The sequence below is a fragment of the Hyaena hyaena genome, unplaced genomic scaffold (genome assembly GCF_003009895.1).
Source record: "Hyaena hyaena isolate Hyena2069 unplaced genomic scaffold, ASM300989v1 scaffold_140, whole genome shotgun sequence".
Classification (NCBI taxonomy): domain Eukaryota; kingdom Metazoa; phylum Chordata; class Mammalia; order Carnivora; family Hyaenidae; genus Hyaena; species Hyaena hyaena.
Window position 1 is genome coordinate 1379365 of NW_024080772.1, and position 15025 is coordinate 1394389.

A 15025-nucleotide genomic window follows, 5' to 3' on the forward strand; every position below is an offset into this window, starting at 1 on the left:
TTTCCCGGTTAACGGAAACATGAGGAATTGCTTGCAAAACCAGGGAAGGAAGCCAAGAAAAGAAAAACGAAGCAAGAAGGGCACAACAACGCGGTCTGCGGAGGGCCCCAGCCAGGGCAGCTGGGCTGCGGAAAGGTCAGCTCTGCCCACGCTCGCTCTGCCTAATGGGAGCTTCCCCAGCGCAGCGAACCCCGCGAACCTCGGGGCGCCTGCGCCGCCGTGGCGATTCGGCGCGTTGGAAGTGGCGAGTGAGGGCGACGCACCTGCGCGAAAGCAGCAGCGGCGGGAGAACCAAGGCCAGTGCGATTGCGCGAAAGCCAGGGCTGTGGTGGGGACCGCGGAGGCGTGCGCCGTGCGCCTGCGCGGAGGGTTGCGTGGCGCGGTGGCGGGGAAGGGCGGTGTGCTGTAAGTGGAGCTGCGGGTGGGGCCGTCGGCGGCGCTGGTGAGCTTTGCGGAGTTGGGCGGTGCCGAGGAGGAGGAGGTGGCGGCTGGGTCTGACGCGGCCCGGTTCTCGGGGGCTCCACTTGTTTGTTTATTTATTTATTTATCGTGTGTGCCTCCCGAGTGTACGCGCGCTCCACTACTCGGTGGGGAGGGGGTGGGGGGAGGGCCCGGGGAAAAGGGGGAGTTGGAACCGGGGTCGAAACGCCGCGTGACTTGTAGGTGAGGGAGCACCGAGCCGTCGCCGCAGCCTCCGCCGCCGTGAAGCCCTTGTTCCCGCTGCTGGGAAGGAGCGTCTGGTGCCGACAAGATGGCGGACGGGGAGCTGAACGTGGACAGTCTCATCACCCGACTGCTGGAGGGTGAGTGCGGGGCCCGGCCGGCCGCAAGGAGGGGGCGCCCCCTTCAGCCCTCATTCCCCCTCGCCGCCGAAACCCGAGGGGACCCCCGTTCCCGCCCTGCGGCAGAGGAGGCGAAGAGGCTGCTTGGCCGGGGGGAGCGGCCTCCGGGAACACGGTCGGCGGGAGGCAATTCGAGAGGGGTTGTCCCGGCGGGCGGTGTCCCCACGGACCCTCGGGGACCGCCCCGGCGTCGCGCCGGCCGGGGGGTACGAGGAGCCCAAGGGTGCTGGGTGACCCTTCCCAAGGAGGGTGCGAGGATGCGAGCTTCTGTGCATTGTATGTCCGTGGAACGTGTATTTCTTCTCTGTTCTCTTTGTGCATTGCCCTTGGCTGCCTCCGATTCTTGTTCCGGGAGTGAATTTTATTAAAACCTTCTCATTGAGACAGTTGTTGGACCTCTTCTGCATTTTTACATGAAGCTCTGGGACGAACTCTAAGAGGGGATCACATTAGCGGGAGTTGAGTACCTCCTATTTATTATTTAGCTTAAAAAAATAGTAAAAATAGTCTTTGGTTAGAGCTGAAGATGCACTTAAGAAAGAAGAATATGTAGACACGTTTGCTGACCGGATTGGCTTTCCGGTTGGAGAATTTAACAGGTTTGAGCAGGATTTAATTTCTGCACAAACTTAGAAAAGATCTACTTTATTGTAAAAGCCTCTGTTGTGTGTAAAACGTATTTACAAGTCTTCGCTGCTTTTGAAGTTTCTTGGTCCTTCCGTTTTTATTGAACAGTTTTATGTTGGGGTGGGGGGTTGAGAGAAAGGGAAGAGATGGAGAGGCCAGGGTATTATTCAAAGTTAATCGCAGTCTTGTGCCAGTGAATCCCTTTACCCTAAAATTTGCGTCACCGCTGGTTGCTTTATGTGTAGAAAAGATACTAAGCCTTCAAAAAAAAAATTTAGTTTTTTTTGTTGGAAACCGTCAGTGCATATGCACTAACTTATTTGCTTTCAGGTTACCTGAAGGTAACTTGACAACCGGGAAGCAGGGTATATTCTTGTATTTGAAACATCATCAAAGAAGATTGTGTTCTTGGGGGTGAGGGGCCGGCTAGTTCCTTTTTTCAGTCTGTGTATTGGTTTCTAGTCAGTTCTGTATGTGCCTGTTGTGTAACAAACTACAGTTTATTTGCTCCAGATGTGAAAGCCTTCCAGCAGCCTTAAGACTGGATAGGAAAGTTTTACCAGGAACTCTTACCTTTTCTTTTACTATCAAGTTATTCCTGGGAGGCCCCCTGGTGCCTGTAGACCGTGTTCACTGCTTAAGTCTTGGTGGACTTGAACAGATGTGGGTGTCTTGCCGGGTCTACGAGACATTTGCTTTGAAAAAAAGGAATCGTATTTTGTAATTGTGGATTGTTCTGAGAGGGAAATATAGCTACTTAAACATTTTAATGTTTTAACTTTTGAGGAAAATCTAGGCCTGCTTTCTTACACATTTTAAACTCGGTTTGTAAATTTAAGTATTTTAAAAATCTGATGTTTGTATTTCAACTTGTTCGCTTTTATTTTTCATATACTTACATATTGTATACTTTGCAGGCATAAAACAGTAGATTTATGTGTTTTAAAATGTTTGATCTGGGACCTTTTAAATCAGATGCGCTTTTTTAGGATACTGAAGAAACTTCACTAGTGGAATGTTCAAGTTTATTGGAAAAGAAGATATGGAGGGAAAAGTAGGCAGAGTGATTCCATTAGTTTTGTGAATTCAAATTAATATTTGGTGCTGGCTTTGGACAATCTCCCTCCCTTCTCCCCCCCCCCCCACTTTTTTTGGAGGAGGGAGGGGGGTGGTGAGAAATCTAATCTGAACATCATTCTCCCCTTTTAATATTGACCTCCTTTATGCCAATCACCAGGAATCCAAAGATAAAACACAATCTCCTCTCCATATTCAACACAATCCCATCAGTAAAGAGTTTCATTACTTGCTTCTCAATTCTGGGAAGTATATTTAATTTGACAGTACCTCCTTGGAATTCTTAAATTCTGCAGGCTCCTTCTCTTTTCCTCTTCCAAAATCTATACCTGTTCAAAGACATCCAGAACAGACATGGATTTTCTAAAAAGTATTTGTTTGGTCTGCCTTTGTTTTCAGTAATGTTACTTGCTCATTAAAGTTAACTTAGATTTAAATGACAGTGTTTTGTAAAGCTGCCTAGCAAAATAGCTAGTTAGGTGGTTTTTTTGTTTTTTGTTTTTTGTTTTTTTTAGTATTAAATGAACATACAAGGTAAAATTTAGTCAGAATGTCTCCACATTAGGGGGAAAATCAGCAGAACTTCATCTTATTTTAAAATGTTGAGTGTAATTCCAACGCATGCTCTTGATTTTTTCTTTTTTACTATATCAAATTGACAGTCGGCTGTAATGTTTTGGTAACCATATTTTATGAGTTGCTTTGTGTGTTTTTTTCTTTTTTGAGTGGTCATATCATTGGTGTAGTATTTTCAAAGTGCCTTTAGAAAATTTAAAAATTTTTGTTATTTAATGTAAACCATATACTAATTTATTTTTTGAATAGTGTATATTCCTCCAGTATATTGGGTTAAGTTTTACATAGAACTAAATGCCAAGGACGCCTGTGACTCTCTCCCCTGTAATGACCCTGTTACCACATTCTCATGGCTTATAATAATGCTCTTGACTGATTGTTTAAATTAAATCTCCTTCCTGTGGGTATCCTGGAAAACCCAGTGAAAGCTTTTTACTTTGATCATTAGTTCCAAAAGGAGTTAGTGTGGCAGTAAGAGTATAGCATAATCACCGTGCAAACATTATTCAAATTATAAATGTTGAGTTTATTTTGGGAAGTGAAATGGAATGAGTAGATGGATCTGTTTGGAAAGAGGATGGGGTGAAAAACTGCTTCCCACTAGCTGTTCCCAACCAGACTTGATTGAAGTGTATAAAAACTGGGCATTACCAGTTGATAATTAACACTTGACTATTATATAAATCATGTATTTTGTCATGTTTATCATATATGTATGTGTATGTATATAACTGAATTTGTGGAACTTCTGTGTTCATTTCTTTATTGTGGGTCATTTATTCTAAAAATTTAGTCGGGCTGAGACAGACTAAGCAAATAGGGAGCTTTCTTATGTGTCCCTTTGTAAGTTAAAAATGGATTTGAAAAATAGATTAATAAAAGCACACTAAAATCCTCTTTTTAAATAAAGGTTATATTGAGATATAATTCACATACCATGTAATTCACTTATTTGAAATGTATAATTCCATGATTTTTAGTATATTCACAGAGTTGCACACCCATCACCACAATTTTAGAACATTTTTACCAACACAGCCGTGTTCCCATTAGCCAGCACACTGCAGTTTTCCTTTCAACCCCAGCACTAGGCAACCACTAATCTTTCTATCTCTGGATTTTGCTTGTACTGGACATTTCATGTAAATAGAAATGTAATATATGGTCTATTGTGATTGGCTGCTTCTAACGTTTAAAAATTTATATTGTGTCATGTCTTAATATTTCATTCCTCTTATAGATGAATAATAGTCCATTGTATGAATATACCACATTTTATTATTCATTACTTGGTGGACGTTAGAGTTGTTTCCCCTTTTGGGCTGTTGTGAATAAAACTGCTATAAACATTGCTGTACGGGTTTTTGTGTGAGCATGTTTTCACTTCTCTTGAATATATAGCTAAGAATGGAATTGTTGGGTCATATGGTAAGTCTCTATGTTTAACCGTTTGAGGAACTGCCAGACTGTTTAAAGTCTTTTTTCCCCCTGATTTAATTTGTTTAGTTGTGACCCAGAAGTCTAAAGGTTAGGCAGTTTGAAGGAAGTGCTAGTCTAGATGTTCCTGGCAACCCCAACTTGCACAGGGAAGTGTTGTGTGTATACAGATCCAAGGCCAGGTCTATTAGAAAACAGCAAGTTGAAGAGTAGGGAAGATCATCTGAGGAAAACTTTCTCTCTTCCCTTGCTTCTTTCTAGATGAGAAGCTAGAGGATACATAAAGGTGGTACATTTTTTAAAAATCTTTTTTAATGTATTCAGTTTTGAGAGAGAGAGATACAGATTTGGAGCAGGAGTTGAGGAGAGGCAGAGAGAGAGGGAGACACAGAATCTGAAGCAGACTCCAGGCTCCACACAGTCAACACAGAGCCTGATGCGGGGCTTGAGCCCATGAACTGTGAGATCATGACCTGAGTGGAAGTTGGACACTTACCGACTGAGCTACCCAGATGCCCCAAAGGTGGTACATGTTTTAACTGATTCAGAGATTAGGTTTGTTTTCCTGTTAATTCGTTGTTCCAGCAAGCGAAGGAAACATTGAAAGTTTAAAGTAGTGCAGAAGTGTTTTTATTTTGTTATTTGAGTGCAGAGCTGAAGCTTTTCTGGTAAATATCTAAATCCAAGATTAAAATTCATTGGAATTTAGAAATCTATTTACATTTGAGTCTAGAGACAGGATTATGTATTTAAGATTTAGGGTTAACAGGGAAGATAACAAATTATATCTAGCAGGCTTTTTTCTTTTATTATCTTTACATATTTACTCTTCTAACAGTATTTATTCGAATGGCATATATTCTCAGTTCTAACAGAGGTAAAATAATAGAATATATAAAAATGTCAAGATATTTAGAAATAATAATTGAAATTTCATTAAGTATTTCTGAAACAAAGGTTATTCTGGAAGACTTGGAATATGAGGATGCAAAGAGAAGAAATGGCTTGTAAACAAAGTAGGTTTAGCAGTGGTGTGAGGGTGGAGAATGGGAATTCCCAGTTGAGTTTTCTAGGATTTAATTTTTAGTGGATACAAATTTATACCCTCAATCAGCAATCTCTGCCGTTCTAGCAGCTGTAAATAGCCATTTCAAGGCTTATTTTTCCTGGAAAAATAGAGGGTCTGTGAATATAGGAAGGAGAAAGTGATCAGGGTCACATCTCTTGTACACCTTCTATGTCTCCCCAGGACTGAATTGGATTACCTTTGAAGTCTTGGTTATTAATAGGTGGAATGCACTTTTTTAATGCCCTATTCTCTGAAATGTACCATACAACATCTGTTAGATAAAATTGAAAATGCCTTAATGGAAATAGTCTTTATTACACAGTTAGAGGTAGAGGACTAAAAATGCAGAAAGTCGTTCTGAAGTTTAATAGGTACAAGTAACCAGTAGCCAGTCTTTTCCAAGTGTTGGAGAAATTCAGCCCCTGGTCTAGGTGGGCTCTTGTAATGCAGTAGAAAAAGTAGTAAAAGGACAGTGGCAGTTGTCTCTTATTCTGCTTCTGCTCTATACATTTGTGGAGCAGAGTGATTTATGAGGATATATACATAACTTCCCTGAAAATTCCTGGCCTCAGGGCTCTTTCTCCCTTCACAAATTTACCTGCATCTCTGCAAGAAAAAGAGGTACTTATGTAATGGTGGAAACATTGCTTTTGGGTCCTGGTAATGTGCCGACACTGCGTAATTTGGAAGTTTGACAGTTTATTTCACCATAAAGGAATTTTATCCCCAGAATCTTCCATCAGAATATCCCTAAGTTCCAGTCTAGTCAATTACAGGTTGACCAAAGCATTTTCTTGCTTTGAGTATTTGTCTATAACACCATTTTAATTTTACCTCCTATTTTTAAGATTTAGAGAAATCAAAAGTTACTTTTCATAATAAAGTTTAAGGACATCTATTATGTAGTTTTCTTTAATATTATAATTCATGGTTATAGTGACTTTTTATAAATTGAGAAGGAATCTTCATAGGTATTTGTAGGTTTAATCTCTCTTGTTTGAATATTTGTCAAATAATTGAGCCAAAGTAGTTAGAGAAAATGACCAGGCTTCTAGAGAGAGATCTAAGTTACACCAGTGATAGAAAGGAATGTCGTTTTTGAACTTAACTGCAATAATTACACTAATCCTGAATGATAATCAGATGTTTACTCAGTTATGTATTTACTCAAAATATATCTGTAAGTATTGATACAGTGGGAGGCCATGTTTATACTGGTTTAGAATACAGCTTCTACATGTATTTTAATTTCATCTCTGTCTCTGTTCTGCATATTGGGGATGATAGTGTCTGTTTCATAATGTATCTGTAAAGACTAAACAGATAAAACACTTTGAACTTTTTTAATTCACTTAAAATAATAATGACCCATTACATGCTAGCATAAATAATAAAAGCTCAGGAAATGTTAGCTCTTATTACTGTTTCTGTTTAATATAAACCTGAACTGAGAAATAGGTAATAGAGGACTTTTTGTGCTGCTGAGCCCTGAACCCTTCCTGTAGTAATTATTGAGAAAACCATTCCTTGTGAGGATCTAACATGTCTGTGTCCTCTACATGATGTTTGTTGCATACAACCACTCTTTTCATATATGTGTAAAACATTTCGTTCCTATTTCCATCATCCAGAGTTTGTAATCTGGCTTGACATACTAGTGTTGATGTTCTAGAGCAGAGATAATTTTAAGCAGAATAAGATGGTGAAAGGTAATTTAAGGAGATTTGTGGTATGCCTTATTTTGTCTAGGGACTAGAGCAGTGGATTTCAGACTTTTTAACTCTTGGGACCACTTTATACTCCTAAAAAGAATAGAGAACAAGAGCTCTTATTTATGTGATTTATTAGTACTAGTTAGAAATTAAAACAGAATTTTAAAGTATCTTTTTTAATTCACTTAAAATAATAATGACCCATTACATGCTAGCATAAATAATATTTTCTAAAACAAGAAAAATAGTGATAAGTATATTTTTTTAATGTCTGGTTTTATAGAAGTTAATCGTACAACATGTAGTGGAAAATGAAAGCGTATTTTATTAGTCTTTTTAGATCATTGTAGTTATTCTTTAATGTTGTACCAGTCAACAAGTGGTAATTTCTTAACGGTTAGTTGTAATGTGAAATCAGAAATATCAGTGAGGTTTTTTTGTTCCTTTACATTAAAATCCACTGATCTGTCTTACACTTGAAAATTTTTTTTTAACATTTATTCGTTTTTGAGAGATAGAGACAGAATGCGAGCGGGGGAGGAATGGAGAGAGAGGTGGGGGGAGACACAGACTCCGAAGCAGGCTCCAGGCTCTGAGCTATCAGTGCAGAGCTGGACATGGGGCTGGAACCCACGGACTGTGAGATCATGACCTGAGCTGAAGTTGGATGCTTAACCAAGTGAGCCACCCAGGCGCCCCGTCTTATACTTTAAATGGTTCTTATACATTCTTTGTACATGCATTGGTTATTTGGAAAATATCAGTTACACAGAGTTAAGCAGATGTTCCAATGTTGATACATTTTACACAATATAAGAAAATTATATTTGTTAATATAACAAGATATCAAAAGAGTCTTTAAGTATGGAAGAAACTGTCAAATTCATAGTACTGGATACAAAGTTTCCAGCATTTTAATTCACTTGAAAGCTTGATTTTTATCATTAGCAACAAATGCTGTTAGTTGTTTTCTTTGAAACGACAGTCGTTTTCAAGAGTATCTGTTAAATATCTAAGTGTAAATAGCTATAGTTTGACAGCTGTGCTTTCCAGTAAAAGAGATGTTCTGTGAAAAATGTGGCTAGATGGGCTTGGAGCTAAAACTGTCACACGAGTACTTTTCCTGAACACAGCCATTATGCTTTGGTATGCAGCAGAAATGCTTAATGGATACTTTTTTATTTCATTATACAGAATATTAAAAAGGTGTAGGGGCGCCTGGGTGGCTCAGTCGGTTAAGTGTCTGACTTCGGCTCAGGTCGTGATCTCGTGGTTCGTGAGTTCAAGCCCCACATGCTTGACAGCTCAGACCCTGCAGCCTGCTTCAGATTCTGTGTCTCCCTCTCCACCACTCATGCCCTGTCTCTCTTGCTCTCTCTCTCTCTCAAAAATAAATAAACATTAAAAAAAAATTAAGTGTATATTCAGTGGTGGAGATTTAATAAAATTGATAATTATTACTGCTTGAGGGCATTCTTAAGTGAAACTGGACTTTTTTGTGTGTTTCACTATAAGTGCATGGCAGTGAATACCACCAGTGACTACCAGTACATTTTGACACCACTGATTTGGTTTATGCTAAGGTGCTAGCAGTTTTGCCCACCATTGGCTTTTGTGTCATACAGATTCAACATAGTGAAAAGGGGGATCTCATTTTGAGAACCATAGAGCTAAGATACTCTTCCTCTGTTCCTGAAACATTTGGCTCTCACCTCTATCTGCTACTTTTCTTCTTTATTCTTTGCTTATTATTTGTTTCCTGGTGTGTCTGGAATCACTTTTTTTTTTTTTTAATGTTTTATTTATTTCTGAGAGAGAGAGACAGCTGAGCAGGGGTGGGTCAGAGAGAGTGGGAGATACAGAATCTGAAGCAGGCTCCAGGCTCTGAGCTGGCAGTCAGCACAAAGCCCGATGCGGGGCTTGAACACATGAACCGCGAGATCAGGAACTGAGCCGAAGTAGGACGCTTAACCAACTGAGCCACCCAGGTCCCCCTGGAATCACTTTTTAATTTATGACTCTTCACAGACCCTTTTGAGAATTCATAAACGCCATATGCCTTTTTAGAAAAATATGTATGTTCATGTGTATGTATACAGTATTAACAGTTTGAGGTATTCTACAGTGGCTCCTGAAGGCCACTTTATTTATTCCTATTAGGCAGACTTAAGATAAATTGGAATTGTCATTTCACTTGAAATCAAAATTCCACATTTTAGCCACATGTAAAAACTCTTTTTTACTTTTTATGGCTAAAAGGGAGACTTACATGCTAAATATGGAGAAATTGCTACCTCATCCTAAAGAAAAAAAAGTCAGGAAATTTAGCAAGTCTGGATTTAAGTTAACTTTGCTATTGATTAATATGGAACCTTGAGTAAATTTGGGGGGTTGTTGAATTATTAATTAAAATATTAAAGGTTATGGAAGATTCTTAAGATTTCATGGGGCAGACATGGTAGGTAGTAGTGGGGTTGGGTTTTTTTTCTTAACAGCCTTTCTGTTTTAAAGAAGGCGGTTATTGTAAGAACTTGCTGGAGAAAATAGATGGTTATTGAAAGATAAATTTAAATATATATACAATACACATAAAACACCTGTATATCACACACCATTTGTATTTTTTATTTATTTATTTTGAGAGAGAGCACGAGCAGAGGAGGAGCATAGAGAAAAGGAAAGAGAGAATCCCAAGCAGGCTTCACACTGTCAGCACAGAGCCCGACACGGGGCTTGAACCCAGGAACCGTGAGATCATGATGTAAGTGGAAGTCAAAAGTTGGCTGCTTAACTGACTGAAGCACCCTGGCGCCCAACACCATTTGTGATTTAAAAGACAAACCTGCATTGAAAAGATTGTTTATATGAATATGAAATTTGAAGTGTAATGATTAAGTACAATTTGTGTATAATCTTTTGGGAGCAAATAACATTTCATTTACTTGAGGTTCAGACTTAGTGTTCTATTTCAGAAATCAAAATTGATTGCAAGAGTTCATCTGTTAATGCTGATCTGTACTGAGATCTTCTGTATATTTTATCTTGGAAGGGATCTTTGAACACAGATAGTTACTGCCAAATATTGATATCAGCCTACAAGAATATTATTTTAGTTAATGACTTTAGTTATCATTTGGAAGGCATTTATGGAATTCTACCAGTTCTTTCCTGCTATTTGCCTTTTTAGCATGTTATCACATTGCACATTCATCAATTCCAATCGAGGGCGAGGTGAAAGCTCTTCACCTATACAGCTAAATAGATTTTGATAGATTTTGCACTAGCACAGAGGTCTAAAGAATTCTGTTGGAACTGTGGTTTGAGCTTAGAAAATATATCTAATGAAAATCTGTGAGGAAATGAAGATCTTGTTTTAACTTTTGACAGCACTGGGAGTGTATAAAGCAGCTTTGACATTTGGTTGTGAATTCAAGCATCACTAGTTGTCAGAATGACTTACCACAGTATACATTTCATATGTAAGTATTTTTTTGCCTTATAATTTTAGATTCAGTCATTAAGAAACATTATCAGGTTTGCAGCGAAATCTGATTTATAAAACTACCCGTAATAGTGATAGTGATTGTTGTCATTCAGAAAAATTTCAGTATTGGCCCTGAGCTCAAAAAATTCACAATAAAACTATCACCACTAGGCCATCGAACTGCAGTGTGATAGAGCAGTTCAAGATAATTCAGCTTTTATTTCTGACAAATACTCATGGAACTGACAATAGTTAAGTTCATGAGAGCTAATGATGTTCACTATTGATTACCACCAGTCCAACAATACCTGATAGATTAAGGTATCTTTCTGCTGAGTAATTGCACCATACACTATAAACCCCTTAAATGTTCACGAGCTTTATAAAATTGTCCAACTAGGTTTTTTTGTGCTCCATGTATATTTTTACCACCATCGTTTTTGGCTTTTTCTCAGCTTCTTGAAAATATTTTTGATAACTAATTCAGAGGCTAATAACTCTTCACTTGCTTAATTTAGTATTGGCTCCTTAAATAAGGCAACAACTAAGCATTGGTAGTATCTGTGAATTCACCAAGAGCCAAGGAAAACCACTTGGAATAATTTGTTTTTCTGTTTTTTAAATATATTTTTTAAACATTTATTCATTTTTGAGAGACAGAGACATAAGTACAGGAGGGGCTGAGAGAGAGGGTTCAGAAGCAGGGTTCAGAATCTGAAGCAGGTTCAGGCTCTGAACTGTCAGTACAGAGCCCGATACAGGGCTCGAACTCACAGGCCACAAGATACAACCTGAGCTGAAGTCGGAAGCATAACCGACAAAGCCAACCAGAGGCCCCATTGGTGGTTTTTTTCTTCATGTTTATTTATTTTGAGAGAGAGCGCGCACACACATGAGTGCAAACTGGGGAGAGGGAAAGGGAGTGTCTCAGGCAGGCTCCACACTGGCAGTTCACAGAGCCCGATATGGGGCTCCATCTCACAAACTGAGATCATGACCTGAGTAGAAGTTGGATACTTAATTAGCTGAGCCACCTAGGCACCCCTCGTTCTGTTTTGTTTTTTAACTGATGATTGATACTGCTCCCATTGTCTTCAATGCTTCAAGAGCTGTTTTTACAGAAAAGATAAGAGTCTTAAACAAGAATATTGTCTCAGGATATATTTCTTTGGCTTTTCCAGTCAAACTTGATTTCATGAACTCACCATTAGTAAGTGGATTTCCATGCTTGCTAACACAGGAGCCAGTTGAAAACTTAACTTTGATTGCAGTCTTATTTTTATTTTTGTGAAGAAATTCTGCTGTGATGAGATTCCATTTAAAAGTTTTAAATTGCTATTGCTTTCTGGTGAAATAGGAATGTTGTGATGAATGCTTAGTCTGGTTATGTGAACATACACTATTTTTTTTTAAGCATAGCTATAATGTTATAAATACAATGCTTACCATCTAATTCAATAGCAAAATAATCTGCACTCCACTGTGCTTTAAAAGTGCAACATTTGCATTCCATTTTTTCTGCTTTGACATGATGAGTATGCACTGGTAATAAAAGTAAAAGAAATTTTTAACATTGCAGAACAGCAACAAGCATGAACTCTAGACACTGTTGAGTTATAACTGTATCTCTGTAATTTGTAGTACCATGAGAAGCAGTGTCAAGTGGTATGGGGTATGGGCCCATAGTGTCTAGTCCTTGCAAGGTATTCCTCACATTTCTGCATGTAATCATCCGAATTTCTCATGTGTGACCAATAATCATATTTTGTGTCCTTTTCTGTATGTACTTGAGCTACGAACACAGGAAATTTTTGAGGGTTTTGATCTTTGAGGAAAAGGAAGCAGCAGTTAGCTCACCAATCACTCAGGCCTTTTTTCCTGGAGGTATAGGGGAATAGATCCCAAACGAAAAGTGACTAAAGGGGAGAAAGGCCAAAGTCTGAGGCCATTAGAGTATTAAAACTTAAATCCAAAAGAGGAGAGAACCATGTAGACTCTAGCCCCAAAATCTGCAGTCAGGTCCTCCTTGAGTCATTGACTTCTCAGGTACACATGTGCAAGAGAAGACTCTAAGAAACTCCAAAGAAAACAATAGCTAAAAATCTAAAGATCTGAGCAGAGATTCCAGCATCACCCTAGTGCCAGAGTGGCAAAAGTTGAAGTTCAGACTGCCAAGTTAGAGGGGCTGTATTATACTCTTGAGTTTTCCACTGATACTCCATCATGGCCACTCCCTAAGATTGAGGGCAAAACTGACTTAGACCAGCCGTCAAGAAAATGTAAGTCATTATTACTCTTACTGCTGAAAGGAAACAGTGCTCTCCGGAAGATGTCATCTAGAGCTCATACAATTTTTACCCATAATCAGATATTCAGTGAAATGACTACAGGACATGCTAAAGGCTTAACTGACCAAAAATCAAGAGGACAAAAAGGAACAAATCCCAAGATAATATTCAGATAATATTAGAATTATCACAGAGAGACTTTACTGATTTAATGTACTCAGGATAAATAAGAAATAATGGAAAATTTTATCAGAGTCTAGAAACTTTACAACTAAAAAGTACATTAAAAATGAGAATTTGAGAGTTGGGCTTACTAGCACATTAGAAACAGAGGAGTAGTAAAAGCTAGGAAAAAAGTGTTGTGTAGAAATTATGCAGTGCTGAGAAAAAAACAGGGGAAATAAAGCAGGAGACAGTGGAAAGCTTTAACATGCATAATGGGAGTCCCAGAAGGAGAGGAGATACAGGATAGAGGAATAACTGACCAAGACTTTTCCAAATGAAGAAAAATACCAAAACATAGATTAAAGAAGCTCCGTGGATTTCAGGAAGGAAAAATACGAATAAAACTACATTGAGACCCATCATAGACTTAACTGCTAAAAATCAAGAAAAAGAAAATCTTTTTAAAAATTTTTTAATGTTTATTTTTGAGAGAGAACAAGCAAGTTGGGAAGGACAGAGAAAGAGGGTGACACGGAATTGAGCTGTCAGCACAGAGCCCGATGTGGGGCTCAAACTCATGAACTGTGAGATCATGACTTGAACTGAAGTTGGCCTCTTAACTGACTGAGCCTGCCAGGCACTCTGAAAAAGAAAATCTTAAAAGCTGCCAAAGGAAACAAGTCATTACCTTAAAGAGAACATTGATTGTTGATATATCACCTGAAACTACAGATGCCAGAAAAGAATAGAATGTCCTTTTAAGGTGCTGAAAGAAAAGGAAGAATGCTAACCTAGAATTCTAAATCCAGTGAGCATATCCTTCAAAAGTGAAGGCAAAGGACACCTTCATGATCTTGCAGGTTCTGAGTTCGAGCCACGCATTGGCCTCTGTGCTGAGAGCTCGGAGCCTTGAGCCTGCCTTAGATTCTGTGTCTCCCTCCCTCTCTCTGTCCCTCCCCCACTTGCGCTCTTGTTGCCCCCTCCCTTCAAAAATAAACATTAAAATAATTTTTTTACATGAAAGCGAAATAAAAATACAAGGTGAGAAAATTTACTGATACAGACTGGTACTAGAAAATACTAAAGTTCGTATTGAAAGAAAAGGATCCCAGGTAAAAGTACAAAACTGCAGAAGTAAATGAACAACAATAAGGATAAATGTGTATAACTATAAATTAATGCTATTTAAAACAATTATAGCTTGTATGGTTTAAACTATGTGGAAGCAATATATGACAACTTTAGAATAAAAGGCTAAAAAGTGGTTAATTCTGACAAAAATGTATTTGTTATTTCTAGAGTAACTACCAAAAGATAAATAATATATAACTAAAAAGCTAATAGAGGAGAAAATGGAGGAATAAAAGATAATTATTCCAAAGAAATGGAGAAAAGAGAAATAAAGGAATGGAGAACATGTGATACAAAGCAAATGACAGGATTTGTCCATAATTATCGTAAATATGAAGGGAGTAAACACTCAAAGACAAAGCTCAGAAGACCTGACTTTACTGTATACAGGGACATGTTTTATTTTATTTTTTTAATAGTTTATTGTCAAGTTGGTTTCCATATAGCACCCAGTGCTCATCCCAACAAGTCCCCTCCTCCATGCCCATCACCCCCCTTCCCTTGCACCCCATCCCCATCAGCCCTCAGTTTGTTCTCAGCATTCAAGAGTCTCTCATGGTTCGCCTCCCTCCCTCTCCCCCCCTATTTTCTCCCCTTCTCTTCCCCCATGGTCCTCT

The 15025-nt window shown here is 38.7% G+C and overlaps 1 protein-coding gene across 1 annotated transcript in view; it reads left to right on the forward strand.

Moving 5' to 3' along the window:
• The first annotated feature begins 358 nt into the window (after positions 1–358).
• PPP1CB (protein phosphatase 1 catalytic subunit beta) overlaps positions 359–15025 on the forward strand; it is a 46531-nt gene continuing 31864 nt past the window's right edge. Inside the window, exons 1-2 of the mRNA XM_039238422.1 lie at positions 359–442; positions 664–803. Of these exons, the coding sequence (XP_039094353.1) occupies positions 752–803 (52 nt within the window). The 5' untranslated portion in view covers positions 359–442; positions 664–751. The remainder of the gene's footprint in view (positions 443–663; positions 804–15025) is intronic.